The following is a 23,762-nucleotide window of genomic DNA, read 5'->3' on the forward strand; positions in this document are numbered from 1 at the left end:
TGTAAACATACTATCCATTATGCCACAGAATTCATGCTGTAATCATGTGATCTGCTACAATTTAACACCTGATTTTTCACAATGAACTATTTGTATGGGGTCGCTAAGAGTCGGACACAACTGGCTGACTTCACTTTCACTTTTCACTTTTATGCATTGGAGAAGGAAATGGCAACCCACTCCAGTATTCTTGCCTGGAGAATCCCAGGGACGGGGGAGCCTGGTGGGCTGCCGTCTATGGGGTCACACAGAGTCGGACACGACTGAAGCGACTTAGCAGCAGCAGCAGCAGTATTGTATTTATTTAACTTATATGTGCTTATTTAACTTATATGCAGAGTACATTATAAGAAACGCTGGGCTGGATGAAGCACAAGCTGGAATCAAGATTGTCAGTAGATACATCAATAACCTCAGATATGCTGATGACACCACCCTTATGGCAGAAAATAAAGCAGAACTAAAGAGCCTCTTGATGAAAGTGAAAGAGGAGAGTGAAAAATTGGCTTAAAGCTCAACATTCAGAAAACTAAGATCATGGCATCTGGTCCCATCATTTCATGGCAAATACATGGGGAAACAGTGGCTGACTTTATTTTGGGGGGCTCTAAAATCACTGCAGATGGTGATTGCAGCCATGAAATTAAAAGACACTTGCTCCTGGGAAGAAAAGTTATGACAAACATAGAATATTAAAAAGCCAAGACATTACTTTGCCAAAAAAAGTCCATCTAGTCAAGGCTATTGTTTTTCCAGTAGTCATGTATGGATGTGAGAGTTGGACTATAAGGAAAGCTGAGTGCTGGTTTAAAGAATTGATGCTTCTGAACTGTGGTGTTGGCGAAAACTCTTGAGAGTCCCTTGGACTTCAAGGAGATCCAACCAATCTATCCTAAAGGAAATCAGTTCTGAATGTTCATTGGAAGGACTGATGCTGAACTGAAATGCCAATACTTTGGCCACCTGATGCGAAGAGCTGACTCATTTGAAAAGACCCTGATGCTGGGAAAGATTGAAGGCAGGAGGAGAAGGGGATGGCAAAGGATGAGATGGTTGGATGGCATCACCAACTCAATGGACATAAGTTTGAGTAAACTCTGGGGGCTGGTGATGGACAGAGAGGTCTGGCGCACTGCAGTCCATGGGGTCGCAAAAAGTCGGACACGACTGAGCAACTGAACTGAACTGACTGAGTTGACTGAGTATTGTATTTATAACAAAAGAACAGCTGTGGTTACTATGTCAAATTTATACTCAGAATGCCTAGAAATAATTGGTTAAAAAACCTGCAAGTAAATATACATGGATATTTAGAAATTGAAGTTTCTTCTAGCTTAAGGAGGGAGACAGATGGGTGCCTAGATGCTTTGCATTTTCCTGATTTAATATCAGAAATGTTTGTATACTTTTATTACAGCAAAAGCTATCACATTTAAAGTACCTGGGGATAAGAAGCTATGACTATCATTCTCATTCCTAGACCTTTGTTTAAGAGATGCAGATAGTTGCACCATAGGAATTTTGCTGGGAGTGGTGACTCCATTTCAGTCAATCCAGGTCAGTCTACTCGAATGCAAATCTAGACTAACAATCAGCATGTTAATGAGCTTAAAGCAGAGGGAGAGGGACAAAGACTGAGTTCAAAAGGTGACTACAGGGCACAAGCACATTCTAAACATACAGGATTTGAGCATGTGATTTATTTACTGGAGAAATAGGGACAGGATAGTGAGAACAAATCATTAGAGACACGGTAAATAAATGAAGCCCGGTGGCATGAAAGGAACTACTAAAAGAGAAGCTTACCTTTTGTTCTTCATCCTAGTTCATTAAATACTTACAAGAATCTTCAAAAAACATTAAACAAAAACAAAAAGAGTACAATATAGTTTAGAGAATAAAGACCTAGAATCCATTCTGAAACACCTTCAGAAATACATCCATTCAGAAATACTTTCTCAATTATTAAGTTATTGGTTAACAACATAGATTATTGGTGGTAGTGACTGAAGAAAGGAAATATATCGTGAAAAGCACTGATTCCCGACCTGTGGGTGGATGGTCACTGGCCATTGTGTTATCATAAGAGTCTCACAGAATAAGTAATTACCTTATTATAAGGGACTTGGATTCTATATATACCTGTGTGAAGACTAAATTATGTGTTCTTATACCCATTTGGTACTATATTTCAAAGAATGTGCACTTTTTTGATTAATATGACATAGAGGCTTTTCAAAAGTCACAGAATTTATAGTAAGTTTTTTGCCTATATATTTTCTCAATGAAGGATACTGAAAGAGCAATTGTTATATAAGGATCGATATATTTTTGACATTGAAAGGGATCATCACACTGAAAATGGTAAGAATCTACTCACTTAATGTATATAATTTATAGCTATAAAGGAAAAGCCATAAAGTTTCAAAACATCAGTTTAGACCTATTTCTCTGATCTATAATTTAAAAGAAAAAAATTCTGCCGTGGCTACTTTTGGAATTACCCAGTCCTGTGTCTCTATTACCCAGGGACTACAATAACTTCCTTTAGAAAACACAACCCTTAATTCCAGAAATTCCAACAATTTAAAACACTAGATTAAAAGTAATGATTGTGACAGAGCTTTATAATTGTAAATTACTATATTACTTAAGAATCAGGAAACCCCATCTTTTAGGAACACTGCTTAGAATAAACATTTCTAAAAGGGTTATCTGGGCATCTGGATTTTTGTTTTTCTCTTCTCTCATTCAGGCATTCCGTCACTCCCTTTCTCATGTACACGCAGACACACACACAGATTACACACATGACGTGGGACCCACATAGCATCAACACCCCTACAGAGCCCTACCCTGTCTGCCACTAAAGAATATCCCTCTGAAAATATAACTCAGAAGTAGTTTACCCTTAAACTGTTTTCTTCATAGGATTTCCAATTCCATAGTAGATACATTTAGCAGGACATCTCAGCACCTCCACGTCTCTGTTATTCATAGCTGCCTCACTACATCTAGCAGAGTGCCTTCTCATTATAGCTTCTCAGTACATCTCTGAAACTGATATTCAGGATGACAATTCTGATTCATGAAGAAAGGCCAAATTACATGTCTTATATTTTCTATTAGAGGAACGTAGAAGAAATTATTTTTCCCATTCACTTAATAAATACACACAATGTAGGAGGCTCTGTGCAAGATATTAAAAAAAATGACTAAGATGTAGTTTTAGTTTATGTGCAACTCATAGCCTGTTAAGGGGAGATTAGAAACACATATGAATGTCCATAAATAAAGCAGAAGGCAATATTCAGTGAGAGGTACAGCCAAGGAGAGAAGGCAGGATTGACAGTTTATAAACAAAAAAGCTTTGAAGAATGGCTAGACTGTTCAGATTTATTTTATAATTAAGTGTGAGAATGCTGAAGCTTTGTGAGAAAAGTTATGCTAATCAAAAACAAACAACCAAAATTAACCTGAAGGTTGAGGGTAGAATAGAATGAACAAGGGAAAGACTAAGTCAGAAAAATCCACCAGGAATCTAAGAGTGGTGGTTAAACTTGGATAGTACAAATGGAGAGACATACATAAACCAATGAGGGTTTTTTTGCATGTACAACTGATGGTACTCAAATGGGAATCTGATGCCCAATTTGAGGAAACACTTAGAAGGGGAAGCGTTGTGCCCAAAGACACACAGTAAGTTCCGTGGCAGAGCTGGGACGTAGACACAGGTCAAACATAGACTTAATTACCCTATTCTCCACAAGTGGATGCCTGTTTTATGCCAAGAATCAGGCAGAGGGTTTTTGTTGGCAGTTTCTTTGTTTAATTCTAATTTTGAGATTCTGAGCATAAAGAGGCTGGAACGAATATGGCATGTATAAAAAAAAATAAGAAAAAAGGATAAAGTGATATCCTAGTGTTTAATTAAGTTTAAAAGATTGGTGCTAAAGGACTGTAATTCTTAACGTTACTTAAGGAGTCTGAATATCAGGTTTGTTGCATTTGTTCTAGATCAATTTCTTGCTCAGTTGGTTCATTTGATCTGTTGTTTGGGGAATACAGAATGTACTTTGCTCAATTTGGGAAAATAGAGCAGGGAAAGAATGATAAAAATTTTATGGAGATTTTTTTAAAAGGAGATCAAATAGATCCTTATCCATTTGGATACCATTTTAAAATATTTTGATTTCTTCTTATTTTAAATTCAAGAGCTTCCTAAGTATTTGATATATCTATCAACAGGTTGAAGTTGATAAGAAGTTTTAAGCATTATTTTATAATCTATGTCCTTAAATTTGAACCAAGAAAGAGCCATGTTCTGAAGACCTGTACTAATAAGATTAAAGAACAGTGAAGGCATGAAGACTCTTAAATTCAATGGCTCTTCAAATACTTCAAAAGCTGCTGTGTTTGCTCAGCCACTTGATAAAGTGTCTGTTCAAAGTATAAGGATTTTGATGTAAGAAGTACTATCATTTATACCATTCTGCACTAAACTCACTTCACTCCTGCTGATGAAACTAGGGAAATTTATTGTAAGGTACAAACCCTGAGGTTTCAGACTGAGTGACAATAAAAGAGGTTCTCTAGTGAGTAGATGACCATAAAGATGGCAAAGCTGGTAAGTCACCATATATCTTTAAATCTAAGACACCATCGATTTTAAGATGAATTATTTTATACGACTGCACTAAAAAGAAAAATATCACTACCATGCCAATCACTGTAAGACATATCCCAGTTGATGACATGTTAAAAAATGTACACTCAGAACATATGAATTTGGTATGATATTTTCAGATATGACTCTTTTAATCAACCCACCCACAGTATGATGATTGCAATAACTTTTGGGAGTTAAGTGACCCTAGGAGAGAGAATGTATTATCAAAGGCAGAAAACATTAGGTACAAAATTCTAAGGAACTGTAAACAAACATCTGGTAATCTAAGAACAGGTGGTAGAAAATAAAAATAATTTCATGTTTTTAACAGTCTAAAGATAACTAGCCAGCACAAGACTTGCCTCAGTGTTCTAACATAATGTTCCTCCTTTTATGCTTCATAAATTGAATTTAATTTATTGCCAACCACAATTCACAAATCTTGTATAGCTTTTTGGCTGTATAGGATCTCAAATAGATCTGCCCCTCTATTTCATAAGTATACTTAAACTATACCTCATTTATTGTCCTGAACCATAGACCAGGTCATAAATGACAACCTTTAGTTGCTCTCTCTGGTCTCTTTCCAAATACAGAAGTAGCAAAAACTAGTGCTGTGCTGGGGTATATTTTATGGATGTGTATGTGTGTTAGAGTGAGGCAGGTGTGTGTGTGTCTGATTTAGGCATTTCTGTCTTTAGCTTTGTCAACTAGAATATATAGCGACTTAAAAATTCACCACTGGAAATAAGTTCTGATATTTTCATTATTTGTTTGAAACTATTTTATGGCTGTGGGCATTTATGAGTATATTACTTTCAATAGACAATATCCATTTAGCTTTTTTTCTCTACCTAACTTTAGTTTTAAAACACTCCTACAATATTATAATATTGCTAAAATAAAAGAGGGTAATATAAAAATAAATAGGAAATTTACTACTGAATATAGTCAAAGTATATTTTAAATTATAATGAAAGGCAAATGGAGCTTCCCTTTAAGGGTACAATATATTTTTTAAAGTTCTTATTAGTTTACATTAAAATTTTATTGTCTTTGCAAAAAGGATCAAATTCAATATAGGAGCTATATATGAATTCAAGTTTGTGAACACTGTCTTCATTACAAGTTTAAATGACAACCACATGTTTTAATTAAATGCAAAACAAAAGTATATTTATAGTATAGTTTAGGATCTGCTTCTTTCATGAACAGGTTTCTGACTGTAGCCTAAAAAATAAACTCTAGTCCATGCAAATTTACTTCCTTAATTATACATTTTTAGAAACTGTACAATGCAGAATAGCAATAAAACAAACTCAAAGGAGGAGGGACTCAAATATAATCTACCACATTAATTAATGGATTGCTATGCTTTTTGAAATGCATTTGCACACAAATTATTAGTTTATTCTTAGGCATGCTTAATGACACACATCAGTAACAGCAAATCAAATGATAATATAAAATATTGAGCACTACATATTTCTCTATGCAAATAAGAATATTATTCTAAATACTTTATAGAATTCTTTGACTAACCTAATTAGGAACTTTTCTTTGTCCTAGAAGATTATATAATTGAACTAAAAAATGTCATTTTTTTTCTCAGTAACTCAAGAAAAGTAAATAACAAAAAAATATGCTTACACTTATAGACGAACTACCCTTTAAAATTGTTGCTCTTTGTCTGTGCCACTAACGATTACCCAAGGGTAGTGGTTTAGTTGCTACATCCTATCCAACTCTTGGGACCCCATGGATGGTAGCTCACCAGGTTACTCTGTCCATGGGGTTTCCCAGGCAAGAATACTGGAGTGGGTTGCCATTCCTTTCTCCAGGGGATCTTCCTGACCCAGGGATTGAATGCTGGTCTCTTGCACTGCAAGCAGATTCTTTACCAACTGAGGTACCAAGGAAGCCCCAAGGATTATCCAAAGAACTTATAAATTCAATTATTTGATGAAGCAATATTAGCTAGTGAGAACTGCATAAGAGAAAAACAACAGATTTTTATACATCTTTCAAACACATGCTTTCTCATCAAAATGAGTTTTGATCATGCAGATGCAACATTTTTTACAAATATATTGTGGTTTTGAACTCAATTTTAACATAGGCTATAAAGAAACATCTTCACTCAAACTTATGTTAATACAGCCTTTAATTGAGTTCTATGCAATATATAAAAAGGGAGAAGATCATTGGAAACTTCAAAATTCCTGACAAATAATGAGAATTGCAAGCATAAGTAAACATCATCTAAGCCATTTCATGCAGACAGATAAGAATAGGAGAAAGCCTCCTGCAACAGTAAAATACAGTGGGTGCATGGCTTTGGGGTCCAACAATTACATTCTAGTCTGAGTTCTTAATTACCAACCATGTGTCTTCCAGCAAATGACTGAATTTCCTTAAAGCTAAGTTTCTCATTGTTAAAATCGGGATAATATATCAATGGGTAACTGTGAGGATTCACAGAAACAGTGTACATCAAGTGCTTAACAGAGTCCCTAGCATTGGGAAAAGTGCCCAAGTTATTAACTGCTCTTTATATTATTATTATTGGCCCTGGACCATTTAAACTGCTAGCTTAAGTGATCAAAAGTAAAAGTATGTCAACTTATTCTCTTACTTTTTAATCCAACTTGGCCTTTTCTTTCTTTCTGACCTTTATTCCCCTTCCTTTCCCCTATGACTTTATTCTCACTAGAATCTAAACAATTTCCCTGTTATTTAAAAAGATTGAACAATGAAGCTTAACTGGACAGTACCTTGGCCTCTTTGAAGACTACACACTTAAAATTTTTATTTTATTTTTTTTTAATGATCCTCATGCTTTTGAGAAAGACTGAGAAGACTACTCTGAACATCCTAACTGAAAATTAAACACTTCCCTGGTGGCTCAGTTGGTAAAGAATCTGCCTGCAATGCAGGAGACCTGGGTTTGATCCCTGGGTTGGGAAGATCCCCTGGAGGAGGGCATGGCAACCTACTCCAGGATTCTTGCCTGGAGAACTGCATGGACACAGGAGCCTGGTGGGCTACAGTCCATGGGATTGCAAAGATTCAGACACGACTGAGCGACTAAGTACACAACACATCCTCTTGCAATTGCCCCAATTTTTCAACATAGTATTATCCACTTTTATCATCCTATAAATTTAATTATTATATTTTTTCTCTTTCTTTAATCTAAATAAATCTCTATAAGGGAGTTGTCCTTCCCTACACACCCCTCCTCCCTCTACCTAGGACCTGGATTAATACCTGGCATATTTACTGAGTGGATCTTCTTTGCATTATTTTCCTACTGCAGTCTCCTCCCTGGGTTTTGATCTATGCGTACTTTTGCTAAACTCTAAGAAATAATTTAATACTACTTCAGTCATAAAAAACAACCTTGAGTTTCTTCCCTTGTTTTATCTGTACAGATCTGTACAATATAACTTCTAACACAATGCCACTTCATTACAAAGTTTTACTTGAGACATTTTAAAAGATTTCTTTTTAGAATAGTCACAACAGTTAAACAAATGCATGTCAGCTTGAAGCAATTAGTTCTCAAGTGAATAACTGATTGGTATGAGCCCTGGAGATAGACATTTTATATAATTCTTAGTTGAAGTGGGTAAATGATTACATGTTCACTAAAGCTGACACATACTCAAAGACTTGTATTATCAACATGACTGATGCGCTTTCTTTATACAGATGACTGAACTTAAGCATTGAACATCACAGTAACTTGTGAAAACCATATGCTGCTGCTGCTGCTAAGTCGCTTCAGTTGTGTCCAACTCTGTGAGACCCCATAGACGGCAGCCCACCAGGCTCCCCCGTCCCTGGGATTCTTCAGGCAAGAACACTGGAGTAGGTTGCCATTTCCTTCTCCAACGCATGAAAGTGAAAAGTGAAAGTGAAGTTGCTCAGTTGTGTCTGACCCTCAGCGACCCCATGGACTGCAGCCTACCAGGCTCCTCTATCCATGGGATTTTCCAGGCAAGAGTACTGGAGTGGGGTGCCATTGCCTTCTCTGGTGAAAACCATATATATACACATATATATGTACATTATATATATATATATGTATGTATATATAAAATTTGGCAAGGCCAGGATATGCACTTAGGTATAATATTTTCTATCACTCTACCACCATCTGCCAGTTAAAGTCTGCAAAGTAAATGAACATTAAAATACTTAACCATTTGAAAGCTGATTCATTTAGTGTTGGTAGTAGAAACATCCTTTTGATATATTTGAAGTCAGAACTTATTAGCAGTAATGAATCATCAATATAGTGGTGCACACCAATATTCTTGTGAGGGAAATCCCTTGGACAGAGGAGCCTGTTATGCCATAGTCCATGGGATCCTAAGACATGGACATGTCTTAGTGACTAAGAACCACCACTACCATAGTCAATATATATGCTTCTTTGTATTTTAATTTTTAAGATCAAATAGAAAATCTAATACCTTAGGGCTTACTCGGTGCTTTAGAAAGGTAAATGAGAAGGGGCTGAGCTAGCTTCCCTTGAGAGAGTGTCAAGCAAAGCCTACTGGAGTTTGTGGATGTGTGTGTATGTGCCCAAACATGCATCATTATGCCCAGTCATTCCTGAGCACTTCTGGGCACATAGCCCATGCCTATCAAAATTTTCCCTAGGTTCAGCATTGTGAGAGGAAAGGTTCAAAGTAAACATTTCTCCATAGGCATCAAAAACATTGAGTGAAAGAGCTATAAACTCACATTATATAATTGTTAATATATGTGTTTCCCAGGGGTGTAATAAATCTAGTATCGTACTTTACAAGCATCTATAAACCCATCATATTGGTTTAATCTTACTAGGCAGATGTGTAAGAGAATTACACATGGAAAGAGTAAGCTGCTGAGTTGTTTTTGCAAAGTGCATTTTTGTACAATTCAAAACAAAATCATCAAATGTTTTGGCTGTGATAGCCAAACATAAAGATAACTTACACAATTGAATAAGTAAAAACTCTGGCACATTTTGAATCAAATTCTATGTAGACTTAATTAATTATTTTTATAGTTATTTAACAAGTATTGCATTTTAAAGGTCAGTTTTCATTACAGTCCAAAGAAGGGCAATGCCAAAGATTATTCAAACTACCGCACAGTTGCACTCATTTAACATGCTAACAAGGTAATGCTCAAAAATTTGCAAGTGAAGCCTCAAGAGTATATGGACTGAGAACTTCAGATGTACAAGCTGAATTTAGAAACGGCAGAGGAATCAGAGGTCTAATTGCCAACATCCACTGGATGATAGAAAAAGCAAGAGGATTCAAAAAAAAAAATCTACTTCTGCTTCATTGACTATGGGAAAGTCTTTGACTAAGTGAATCACAACAAACTGCAGAAAATTCTGAAAGAGAATTTTTTCTGAGAAATCTGTATGCAGGTCAAGAAACAACAGCTAGAACTGGACATCGAACAACGGACTGGTTCCAAATTGGGAAAGGAATACGTCAAGGCTGTATACTGTTACCCTGCTTATTTAACTTATATGCAGAGTACATCATGCAAAATGCAGGGCTGGATGAAGCACAAGCTGGAATCAAGATTGCCGGGAGAAATATCAGTAACCTCAGGTATGCAGGTGACTCTACCCTTATGGCAGAAAGTGAAGAAGAACTAAAGAGCCTCTTGATGAAAGTGAAAGAGGAGAGTGAAAAAGCTGGCTTAAAACTCAACATCAAATAAATAAGATCATGGCATTTGGTCCCATCACTTCATGCAAATAGACTGGGAAACAATGGAAACAGTGATTGACATTATTTTCTTGGGCTCCAAAATCACTGCAGATGGGGACTGTAGCCATGAAATTAAAAGACGCTTTATCTTTGGAAGAAAAGTTATGACAAAGCTAGACACTGTATTAAAAAGCAGACACAGTAAAGGTCTGTCTAGTCAAAGCTATGAGGCTTTTCCACTAGTCATGTATGGATGTGAGAGGTGGACCATAAAGAAGGCTGAGCACCAAAGAATTGATGCTTTTGAACTGCAGTGTTAGAGAAGACTCTTAAGAGTCCCACTGGAAAGCAAGGAGATCCAACCAGTCAATCCTAAAGGAAATCAATCAGTCCTGAATATTTGCTGGAAGGACTGATGCTGAAGCTCCAATACTTTGACCACCTGATGTGAAGAGTGGACTCATTGGAGAAGACCCTAATGCTGGGAAATTTTGAAGTCAGGAAGAGAAGGGGGCAACAGAGGATGAGATGGTTGGATGGCCTCATCAACTCAATGGACATGAGTTTGAACAAACTCTGGGAGATAGTGAAGGTTAGGAAAGCTTGGAATGCTGGAGTCCATGGGGTTGCAAAGAGTCAGACATGACTGAATGATTGAACAACAAAGTAATAAAAGCATATTTCTCAATGTTCACAAATATGAGACCCAGAAACATCTACTATCATATAAGTTACATGAGCTTTTGTGAGATAAAAATGTTAGAATAGAATAAACTAAATAAATAAAATAAATTAAAAAATAGAATAAATAAAAATAGAAGAGAATAAACTTAAGAAAAGAATGTTTCAGAATCAGAAAAGAATGCTACCACCATAGAAACTAATTTTCCTTTTGTTTTCCTTAACTGGACAAAAAGGAAGAGGGTTAGAAGCAAAAGTAGTGGAGTGAAAATTGACTCTCCCAAAATAATAAAGGGGATTTCCTTCATGGTACAGTGGTAAAGACTCTGCCAGAAAATGCAGGAGACCCAAGACGTGGGTTTGATCCCTGGGTCAGGAAGATCCCCTGGAATAGGAAATGACAACCCACTCCAGTATTCTTGCCTGGGAGGAGCCTGGAGGGTGGGCTAAGTCCATAGGGTTGCAAAGAATCAGACATGACTGATGTGACTAAGCATGCAAAAACAAAAATAATAAAAAGCTTATCAGAAAAATTACAGTTATGGTTATAATTTTACAGACAGAAAATAATTTTGTTTCAATTAGCGTTCCTATAACAGACATTTATTGTCTGCCAATAAAAGGTAATGGGGCTTGTCTTGTGGCTCAGTGGTAAAGAATCTGCCTGCAATGTAGGAGATGCAGGTTCAATTCCTGCGTCAGGAAGATCCCCTGGAGAAGGAAATGGCAACCTATCCCAGTATTCTTAACTGGGAAATCCCACAGACAGAGGATCCTGGTGGGCTACAGTCCACGGAGTCGCAGAGTTGGACATGTCTTAGCAACTCAACAACAACGAGAGGTAATATGACCCGTACTTAAGTTATACATTCATTAATTAAATAATTTTACTTGATAACATCTAAAGAATGCTTTCCTTATTCAACAGTTCATATCACATAACTACCAAGAATATCAGTAAGTTTCACAGATAAATTTCACAAATAAAATAGGAATTAGGCATTTTTCCATTATTAGGGTAAGAAAGCACATTAATAGAACCAGAAATGATTCTTACATAGGGTTATAACTGAAACCACTGTTTCTGAGAACACATTGTTCATGGCTTTACTTTTTCCACTTTTATCTGGAAAAAGATAACTTTCTTTTGGCTATAGCATCCATATATCCTTAGGAGCCTTTAAATAGTTATAGGGAACCAGTAATTATATCATGAATTAATTTTAAGAAATCTTGTGGAATACTCACGGTACCATTTTCACATTTAAATGAAACACTCAGCCCTCAGTTTGACCCTGTGAGATTCTGAGTTAGAAAAGCTTAATAGAAAATGGTGAAAATAAAAATATCTCACTTACAGAAGATCCAAGCAGCTTTCTCGTAGGCAGGAGATATTCAGTGGGAAAAAAAAACGGTGGGGGAGGGGGGTGCTAATTTCTATAGAGACCCAGAAGTAAAAGGTAAATTAGCATTCAGTATTAGAGATTTATTGTAGATAATGAATGCTCTATTTAAAAAAATTTCATCAGATATAAAGGTGATAAATATGATTTATTTTTCAAAACAGAAGAGAACCATCTGTTCTGGACTGATTAAATAAAAGCGTATTTAAAAAGAAAGCCAAATATGAAACCTTTCAGGCCAATGTTCATTGTGGCTTTCCTTCCATTAGAGTTTGCAATGCTATTCCACAGGAAAGGAAAAAAAAATTTACTAAATGAGATAGTAAGCGTAAAGTGCTTGTAGCATGCAAAATGTAATAAGTTTGGAATAGATGGTAGATCTTACTATGAAAGTCTGTTCAGCAAGTATTCTGACAGCAGACTCCATAGTTTTAAATTCTACAAAATCATGATGTATGTTATTTATAATGTTTTATCAACTTTTTCCTTTCTACCATTTAATTAAATATCTGTTTTAAGGGGAAAGCAATGAATTATAGAAATCTTTGTGTCTTAATTAACTTTAAACAACTTCAGGGGCTTTTCCACCTTGAGAGAGTCCTATCCTCCATCTATCCATCCATCCATCTGTCCATTCATCCATCTATTCATCACCCACTCATCTGCCTATCTCTCTCTTCATCATCATCTATCCATCTATCCATCCTTCCATCAACAATTTAGTTTTATGTTTACCTCATACATTCCAAGTAAAAATATAATTGCTAATATGCAGGTAAGAGAGACACTCAGTCTTACCAAGTATCTTGGAGTCAATTTCCATATAATAATACCTGAATATCCATTGGAAGGACTGATGCTGAAGCTGAAGCTCCAATATTTTGGTCACCCGATGCAAAGAACTGACTCATTGGAAAAGACCCTGATGCTGGGAAAGATTGAAGACAGGAGGAGAAGGGGACAACAGAGGATGAGATGGTTGGATGGCATCACTGACTCAATGGACATGAGTTTGAGCAAGCTCTGGGAGTTGGTGATGGACAGGGAAGCCTGGTGTGCTGCAGTCCATGGGATCACAAAGACTCAGACATGACAGAGCAACTGAACTGAATACCTCCTTTCACAAACTGGTAAAAATAATTATGCTAGGAATAAATGTTTTCCCCTTATTAGTGATACAACTGGCAGGGGAGAATGTACAGTTTTTATAGGATGCAGCAGTATTCCTGATTTTTTTTATTCTCCAGAAGGACAAGAAACAGATAAGAGAAATCTTGACTGAGCTATTGTTAGATGAATTTCTGGAACCAGAGGAGACCATCACTGAGCAATTGAGCTATGAACCAAAAACAGAAATGGTGTTGAATGTCTCAGAAGCACTGAGACACTGAATAACACTCAGTTACTAAAAAAATCTAAAACATATGTGTGTAGTAAGGGCTCACTCATTATTCATTACTGCCTATAGTCTTATGAATATATATTAAGCCAATCTTTTTTTTTTTATTAAAGCCAATCTTGAAGTGTTACATCAGTTACAAAATATTTTTCTTACTTTGTGATTCATCTCAAATTTCTGAGTACAGAAATGAAGCTACATCATAGACTCTTCATTGCCAGTGGAGGTGAGGGTACACATTTGTTATTATCATTAAATCTCAGGGATTTCTGGGCAGGGTTTAACAATGAAAAATTACTGAAAGTACCTCTAGGTAATGTTTAGAAGTATCACTATCATCTTGAAACTAAAGAAGGAGAACCAAGGCCATGAGTATACATCCATAGTGAAGCTATTGAAAAAAAGAGGGACTTAAATATAGCACTGTTAGTAGGATCATCTGTCCCTGTTCACATAAACAGCTTCATCACTATCCGGCCACACAGGGTAAAAGCACACTCTTTCTCTCTCCTCACATATGCAAATGTGTTCAAAGTCACTATGTAGATCTTTTATCAGAAGCACTTATATTTCTTTTTTTTTTTTTAGCACTTATATTTCTTAAAAAAAATTTTTTTTATCAAAACTTGGTAAATGTGGAAAAGCATAATGTTTAAGCTCTACATTTTTAGTCCAGAAATTAACCTTTACATATCAAATCTGAATAGAATGTGGCCATCTAGCTAATCCTATATTAAGTCCTTTGTTTTTATTTGCTGCACACAGCCCAGATTCTAATAAACACAGAATGTTATATAAGCATGCTTCAAAGGCTCCTGTAAACTAAGCAACTCACAGCCACATCTCTGCCTTCAGTGATCACACTTCAGTGAATCATCCAAGTGACCTTATTTGCTCATAAGAAACTCTGTGTACAGGTTGCAAATGTCAGTGTCTGAATTTACATTTTAAAAAGTACATCTTGCAGCAGTTTAATGAAAATATTGCAAAGATTTTGAGTCAGATCCAACTATTTACTCATCTGTTCCCTTAGTTTTAAATATTTTTGGCCTGGATTCACATAGTCTTCACAAGCCATCCTTGATGATTACTCCTCTAAACATTGCAGTATTCTAACAGTTTGAAAAGCCATTTGGAAAGGGGGCTGCTATTACACTATTATTCCCACATCCACCTCAACAGCATGCTGACAAAAGATTTGAAAACATTTGATACTGGTGTTGTTTATGCTCTTGGAGTGATAAGAATCTGTATCTACCAAGACACATACTTTATAAATGATCTATGAGGGCTTAACACTTACATGAATATTTCACAGTAAACTTAATTGACGTGGTGCACCAGAAGAGTCCCACTTTGAACAAAGAATTATAGCATATTTATATTCTCTTCCATAATGAAGAGAAATCACAGTAATTGACCTGAGTCAGTTATTTCATGTTTTATTCTTTAAAAATACTTTTTTTTTTTTTTTCTTTTGGATGATGATGATAGGGGTCATGGGGAAGAATTTGTAGAGGGTGATGGTGAGGTACTGAGGGAAGCTGACGAGAGAAAAGCTCTTGCCATGAAATTGTGTATGATTCTCTCATGCTGCCTATTCTCCTAGAACTATAACAGAATCACTTTGAACATTACAGAAATAAATCAGCATTGCTCATGTCACTGTTACTGCCACCACCGGCCACAGGTATGCACCCAAGAATGGACAGAAAGAGGAAGAACATGGGCTCTGTAACACACTGCTCGACCTTCACCAGCTGTGTGCTGGAGGAAGTTAGATAGTTACATAAAGCCCTCATTTCCTGATCGGTCACATGAATCTAACGCAACTTACCTTATAGGGCACCTAGAAATATTAAACTAGATTTTTTTTTTTAATGGCTAGCAAACAGATGGACCTCAAAAGAGATCCCCTATACCCACACTTCCCCCTACATCCCTCAAAATGAGGCATCATCATTTATGTTACTCAAAAATGGATTAGAGAGAGCAGTCTGTCCTTCAGGGTTTAGCAGTCTTACCTTTGATTCAACATTGATTTGATAATGGTCTAAGTGAAGAAATGTGACCATAGAAATAACAGACTGATTCTGATACTATAAAGGGAATTACGGTAAAGCGTCTGCCTACAGTGTGGGAGACCTGGGTTCAATCCCTGGGTCGGGAAGATCTCCTGGAGAAGGAAATGGCACCCCACTCCAGTATTCTTGCCTGGAAAATCCTATGGACAGAGGAGTCTGGTAGGCTACAGTCCATGGGGTGGCAAAGAGCTGGATACCACTGAGTGACTTCACTTTCACTTGCACTTTCTACCCAGCTAAACAATGTAAAATCATAAACAAATATCCTACATCATACAGCATTTTGTCTTCCTGAGCATGTCACTGTGAATGTACCTCCTTCGCCAGTACATTGGGTCTCAGTTCTGTTTTACTCACGTTACTATCCACTGAATTGAAGAACGCTGGTGACTAGTACACTGAAGATTAGTGGATAGAAAGACAAATGGGAGACAGTGCACCGGCAAACTGTTTTTACTGTTGCTATTTTTTGTTTGCTTTCTAGAATAATCCTGCATGTTCCTTTTGCAGAAACGACACTATGTCCTTTAGTAGTCACCATGAAGACTGGGTTCAAAACCTTAGTAATACAAAGCAGACGCCCCTTCAACCTTCCAAATTTATCATCTCATTTTGAAGTGACAGCTGAAAGTACTCTTAAAGTGTTGCTTCTATTCTGTCTGGCATTGCCCCCAAAATAGCTCCCCTTACAACAGTTTCTTGGAAAGACAGTCAGCTCATATTAAACACAGATATGAGTGAAAGTTGATGTCTTGCTATTTGATATACAGGATACACTGGTTCAAAAAATGGAACTATTCAAGAATTCAGACATGCTACCTACTGCAGGTTTATATTTCATAGTGACAGAGGAAGTTCAAATGACTTCTTTAGAAACTTTAAATTCGTTCTGGTACCAAATCCTGCTTTCCTGGGAATTAAAAATTTGATGAATTTCTTGACTTGATTAACACATCCAATCTTGCCTCTGTGGATCCTTCACAGAGGAAATCTGTATTCAATTCACACTGGCTGGGTAGTTGGAAATACCAATGGCATAGAATACTTTGGTAAAGTCAGAAACTACAGCATAGAAATACCAATATTTTTATACTTCCTATTCCAGAGATGATTCTATAATGCTGAACTACAATGGTGTTTAAAGGTATAAGGATAAAGTCAGAAAGATGAAAGACCAAAAAGAAATGAGACTTGTACAATGCTAAGGATAATAAAAAGGACTGTGTAAGCTAAGCAAGGAACAACAAGAAGCTGAAAGAAGAGATCTATCTACTGCTTAGGGAAGGCGGTACAATCATATCATTAATATTCTAGTACTCTTTTATCTTGTCTATTAACAAGTGAGAGGTAAAAATCACGCTCAATATTAAATTTGGGATTTTAATTAAATTAGCTGAATAAATAAAGAGTAAGGGAGATATGTCATAATACAAGTATACAGAAAAGAAAACTAAAACTTTTTATATGAATGTGATGGTTGCCATAAAAGCTGGTGTAACTTTAACTCCATTGACGAGAGAGAGCAGTCTCAAGACAAGAGGAGGTAATGGGGCACTCCATGCCATACTTGCCAGACCGTTATCTGGAATATTTTGCTGTTAGTTCCGGAAGCACAACGAAGAGGAAAGTGAACAATACTGGGTACATTTTGATAACAGAGACATGATGCTAACAGGTCTGGAAAGCATCACAAGAATCTATTAAAGAAACCGGAAGTATTTTTGGTCTGGAAGAGGAAAGACCAGGGAGAGGTGGTATTGTGACGAACAACAAACAACTTTTTGATTTGAATAGCTGTCATGTAGAACAGGCATTGGCCCCAGAGTACAGACATAGTACATTGAAATTTAAGGCTACATTAAAAAAAAAACAAAAAACAAACCTTGAATTGTTTACCTTGTGAAACAGTGAGAGTCATAGGACTGGAAAATGTCCTGACAGCTAAGATTTGCAGAGGAATATATAGATGGGATTTCTGAACTGGGTCATCAGAGTACAAACCATCACAAAATCCAGAAGATTTTATAATTTCAAGCTAAGATTTAAGGCTGACAGTATTAATATGTAGCTAATTAGAAAGTATGGTTTCAGGTATGTTGGAAATGCTCTCCTGCTCTCTTTCCCTCCCCCCAAAATACTCATTTTTAAAAAAATATTCTATTAGATATCTAGTTCATTGGGTCCAGCATACTGTTGAGTATTCAAGGAGACTGGTTATTAAAATGCAAATGTCCTCAGAGGAGGCAATAACATATGGGAATTAGTTACAGCTTGTTGACAGAAAGGGAGGAATGAGAAAGGCAGCCAGAGTAAACAAGGCCCAAGTGGACACAGATCTGTAGGAGACAAAATCCTTGTAATAAAAGAAGCAACAATATTTTCAAGGTTCTCTTAGAGGTGCAACAGATGACTAAGGCTGCAACTATGACTTCTATGAAGATATGGCCCAATTTTCCAAGATGTGTGTATCACTACAACACATAATGTGTACATTTTCTGTGGTCACTAATATGAAGTGTTCAGTGTTTGTTAAAATGGAAAACTTCTGTATAAAAGGTGCTTTAAGACATTTAAACAAATTGCTAAGTTTTGAAAGATTCAATTTGTGGCAAGGTGTACCAAAGCCAAACTAGACTTTCACATACAGTGTAACTTTGTATCACAAAATGAAATTAACTTTTGGGCGGGTTTTGTTTAATAAAATATACTATATTATTATATATATATTTCATTTAATAATATTTGTTAAATCACACAGACTTCAGACAGGAGTTCAGTGTAGCTTAAGCCAAGTTTTTCTCCTAAACAACATCACTGAAATTCCATTATTTCCATTTGTTAGTGATCCTAATGAAACTCCAAAAAAAAAAAAAAAAAAAACACCCTAAACTAGTTAAAAGGGAATTAAAATCTTCTATTATGTGATCACAATCTATCTTTTCAGTTTAATCTCCAAGTACTTTTTGGGTCATCATTCTCCCAATTAATCTATTGTACTGTCCATTATCTAAGAATAGGCTATGATTTCCAACAGCAGGAATGGCCTTCCTCAATTTTTTTCTACCATTTTTATCCATTTCTCAAAGTCCAGGCTTTAAGGTCTTTTCTTAATCAATTAGTCTACAAATCATCTCTGTCTCCCTCTCCCTGTGATATAGGCTTAAAAATCTCATTAGTCAATCAATTACTCAATCTCTGTTTCTCTTTCCACCCCCACCCTCACATTTATTTCTTTTTCTTTTACTTCCCCTCTGTTGTCCCATGGAACACTCCTGCCCCAGCCCCTGTACTGCATCATGCCTTACATCTCAGCTTGGGTTTACAAATCTCTTCTCTCTGACTTAGGGTCAAGGGCAGTGCTTAACTACCAAACACTGAAATAGACCCCAAGTGTTCTGTAAATGCATTTTGGTTTTATAATAATCAAAATTACAATTTGATTATATGCCATCATTAGACACAGCAGGATCTAGTCTAGGGTTTAGTACTTGAGCAGTTTGAAGGCTTATGTATGAGTTGCTACATGTCTAGCAGCTGTTTGTATTTCTTCAAGGAGATGGTAAGAACAGTTGCCTCCTGAACAGTACAGCTCTTCTTCAGGGCAGACAACCCCGTGACACTGATTTCCATGATCTGAGCAGCCTCTGTGTTAACTGGGGCAGCAGTAGCCTTCCCTCCTACATGCTCTGATGTCCTAGGGGATGGGTGATCGGGGAGGAGTGGAGAGAAGACAGGGAACATCTTTCACCACCTGCAGCGTCCCTAAGCAGCACCAGGTGGTGGCAGATGCCACAGGCCACTCACCGGACATCGTGGCCTTTTCCTCCTTACGGCCAGAGAAACATTCTGTCAGAATGACCACTTCCCCAGGGAGTCACTTCCTGGAGACTTGGGGTAATTCCTGATTAAGCTACTCATGAGGAAAACATTCTCCTCCCTAGACACTTCTCTGGGGATAAGTGACTGAATTCTGGTCAATGGAATACAAAGGAAATTTGCTAAAGTGACTTAGTTCCTGAAAACCATACAAATCGATTTGCCTTTTGTTGTGTTTGAAGGTGACATTTGGAACCAAGGCTGTTGTCTTGCAACTCTATCAGGTGACACCCTTTGGATGCTGCTGGCATCCTGAGAGTTGGAAGTGGGAAGGCCAGTGGACCAGGGAACCTGACGATACTGTCACAGTCCTGGGGTCACCTGACCTCAGGGCTTCCACTGTTCGGCAAAATGCACTTTTCCTTATTGCCTGAGCCAGTTGAATAGGGGGGTTTCTCTTACTGTAGCTAGAGACACCTTGGCTCGTAAGAGATCATGCTGGCATCAGGCACCTTCCTCCGGTGGCAGACATTAATCACTATCAGGGCTTCAGGGGAAGAACACATTCTTTCTCCTGCTTGTTTAAAAATCTGCGCTGGGTTGTTATTACTACATCCTGAATCTGTTGCTTTCTTCCCCATGGATTGGGTAAGTCCTAAACTCTTTCAAACACATGCATGTTTCATTTTGTAACAAGGATCACACTTCAAATCATTAATATTTGTCTTCTTCACTAGTTTAAAAGCTCGATGAAGGCCATGACTATATCTGCCAGGAAAATTCCTGTGTTTCCAGCACCTCACACAGGGCTGACATGCAGGTGTTCAATAAATAGGTGCTCATAAAACATCTGTGAAATGAATGAATGGATGAGTAAATGAATGTAGACAGTATCTAAACATTCTCCCTGATATTTCCTTTGCTTACATCTCTCATGCCCTGATTTCTTATCAATTCAGACCCCCCCCCAAAAGTGAGCTATGTCTTGTATTTTAGAAGACAGGAAAAAGAAAAGAGAAGGAGGCCATCTTTACAACTACCATTTACTCATGCATTCCATGGAGAGGGGAAAGGAGATGACTCTCAGAGGCAACTTATAAAATATTTTCATAAAAAGAAACAACAATCACCTCCTATACTATACATTGAATTAAAATACTACTTAAGAGAATGGTCATAAGCATACTTTTTAGAGCCAGAATGGAGTTCAGGATTACTTTAGTGTAACTGAAGTGAGCAAAGATACATTAACTATTTCAAGTCCCTCAGTTTTCAGATGAAGAAACTGAAAGCTACTGTCACCAAGATCAGCATTAGTCTTTCTTACACTCTATGATGTAATAAAAATTGACAGTCATGTTCAGTGGCAACAAAAAGGATATTTTCCTGGCAATGTTGTTCCAACTCGGTAATCAGTATAGCTCTTGCTTGGATGAAAGTTGAAGATGAAAAGAAGACTAGCTCTCTCAAAAGCAATGATCTTATTGTCTTCATGCTTTTCACTCACATGGGCCTGCAAGAATTAACACACAGAATATACACAAATAATAGCCAGACGCTGCTCTAAGTAAATTCTTTACAAAAAGTTGGTTTTTGTCTTTATTAACAGCCTTGTTATTAAGCCAAAAATGAAAGTGCTAGCATGTTATATTTTTTGAACCTGTTGAAATTTTGCCATATCAAAATTTTGCCATATCAAGGCCAACAGCGGTTTCAAACATTGCTTAAAGAGTACACAAATCTCACCAACCAATTGCCAACCTCAAACAAAACACAGACAGAGGATTAGGTTTTAAGTAAAAACATAGTACCTGTGCTATACAGAAAGCACTTTGTGTGTCTGTGTGAGTACATATATTAGAACTACTTATAGGTGAATTTTAAGACTTATGTTTTAGGCTCTAGACTAATAGGTGAAGGCACATCAAATTATTTTTCAAAATATACTGTAATACTGTTATTATATCCAGATTTCTGAAGTTGAATTTTTCTTAAAAACTTTATAGTATTGCATGGTTTTGTCAGATTCGAAAGCAACCAAAAGGCCTTGACAATCTACTTTTTTTTTTTTGGTCTAATGAAAGAGAGTTTCAAAAACAATTACAACATCTACAAGCTCTCTTATTTTCTACATCACATTTTACAGTAGGCAGTGAGAAGCTTTTGCTTTTTCGGCCCCACCCTCTTCCAGCCCCAGCTCTGAGAGGACTTATTTCCATGCGTTCCAGCAGCACTACTCTTGGTAATTTAGAAATGTGAGCTAAGGCTCTAGAGTAAACAGCATGCCTTTTGGTATTCAATATTGTTCCTATTGAAAAGGAGCATCATTTTGCTCTCTCTTCTGGAAACAGCACTACTAATAAATGCGATTAGGGCATTTGTGTCATGTAGCCAATCTTCCTGAATGTATAAGTACCTTTGTTCAACCATTAAAAAAAAAATCAGAGACACCAAAGTAAAAACACATCAACAGTAATTTCAAACGGCACCAGTAAAAAGCAAATGGATTATAAGTAACACATACTATATGCTAATTTTTGCAAAGGGAAAAAAAAAAAAGCCTGTATAAAATTTTCACCTGTTAATTACATTTTCTAAAACTTATTGAAAAACTGAGACTTTAATTCCAGAGGAGAGTCAGCCTCATGAAAAATACAAAACAGCATGCAGGTATAATGGCATCTATTGAAATGACAAGTTAGAGACCCGTAAAGGAAGGAAAAATAAGAATAAAGAAATCTCCATGTTGTCAAAGTGGTTTCATTATGACAGCATAATTATTTATATAAAGAAAAAACAGTCAAAACAATTAAGATGTTTCCACAGCAATTTCCAAAATGGATTCCATGTGGAGCTTTTGTCATTAGTTTTAACCAACTGAAATAAAAATTACCGAATTTAAACAACAACGACAAGCTAACCAGGAAAGTAAGCAGGGAATTATGCTGAAGATTTTCGTTATCTATTGGGGAGATTTTGGTGACATGTTTTGACAACCTGAAGTATGTCACAGGGCACTGTGCGTGGAATAATAAAGTGCTCTTTAAGAGATCTGCATATAGATTTAAGTCAATTGCCATTCTAAGCATGTACAACACTGGTGACCAAAACATAACATTGAGAGTAAAGAGCTCACCTGTGGAGCTGAAAGCCAGCCACATCTTTCTTCCAATTTATTCATATCCCTGTCAAAGTTATTTAGGAACTTATAGCGAAGAAGGTCATCATCAGTTAAATGAAACTGCCTTCGTGCATAATGGTAGCTCTCATTATTTCCTTTTCTTGGGAAGTCTAACCATTCAGGATGCCCAAATTCATTACCTGCATTTGAAAACAAACACCAACATCATCTGGTTAATATTAGCACTTCTTATTAAGATATCTCAATAATTAACTGTTTAAAAGTCCTTGAAATCAGTTTAGGTTAATTTACTACAGCTATGCCCTGTGAAATACGCACAACCCTAGTTTAGAAACAGCATAGTCAAGCACACAATACTGCCAGCATTTGGACTCAAAAGCCCAGGTCCGGTTTTAGCCTGGCCACACATTCCTTTTTCCACATCTCATTTTTTTTTTTTCTCATGTGCAAACTGAAAACAGTATCTCTGTCATACTTATTTCATCTCTGAAATAATCTCTGAAATCTCTGAATCATTTTTGAAATCTCTTACTTCTATAATCTCTGAAATCTGGACCACGCTTTGCAATTTCCAAAGGTTGTATGTACATTATTTTTTGATCTTCCAAGGACTCCCTATTATATCCATTTCACAGATGAGAAATACAAAGCTCTTGGCAGTTAAGGGATTTGCCCAACCTCACACAGATAGTAACTAGAAAAGCAACCATTAAAATCGAGTTCTTCTTATTAAAATCCAAAGTTCTTTCTACCTCATCCCATTAGGCAAGTACATTTTATACTTCAGGTTTTATACTTGGGGTGCTACAGAAACCCAAGGCATCAATTTTATTATTCATTTT

The 23,762-nt window shown here is 36.6% G+C and overlaps 1 protein-coding gene across 2 annotated transcripts in view; it reads right to left on the reverse strand.

The window, feature by feature from the left end:
• The window catches only part of GBE1 (1,4-alpha-glucan branching enzyme 1), a 318,328-nt gene that overhangs the window by 9,702 nt on the left and 284,864 nt on the right, over nt 1-23,762 (reverse strand). For both annotated transcript variants that reach the window (XM_025282385.3, XM_025282389.3), the window contains exons 13-14: nt 22,915-23,099; nt 21,161-21,291 (exon numbers count right to left, since the gene is read on the reverse strand). In XM_025282385.3, coding sequence (XP_025138170.3) covers nt 21,161-21,291; nt 22,915-23,099 — 316 coding nt within the window. The remainder of the gene's footprint in view (nt 1-21,160; nt 21,292-22,914; nt 23,100-23,762) is intronic.

The sequence above is a fragment of the Bubalus bubalis genome, chromosome 1 (genome assembly GCF_019923935.1).
Source record: "Bubalus bubalis isolate 160015118507 breed Murrah chromosome 1, NDDB_SH_1, whole genome shotgun sequence".
In the NCBI taxonomy this organism is placed as follows: domain Eukaryota; kingdom Metazoa; phylum Chordata; class Mammalia; order Artiodactyla; family Bovidae; genus Bubalus; species Bubalus bubalis.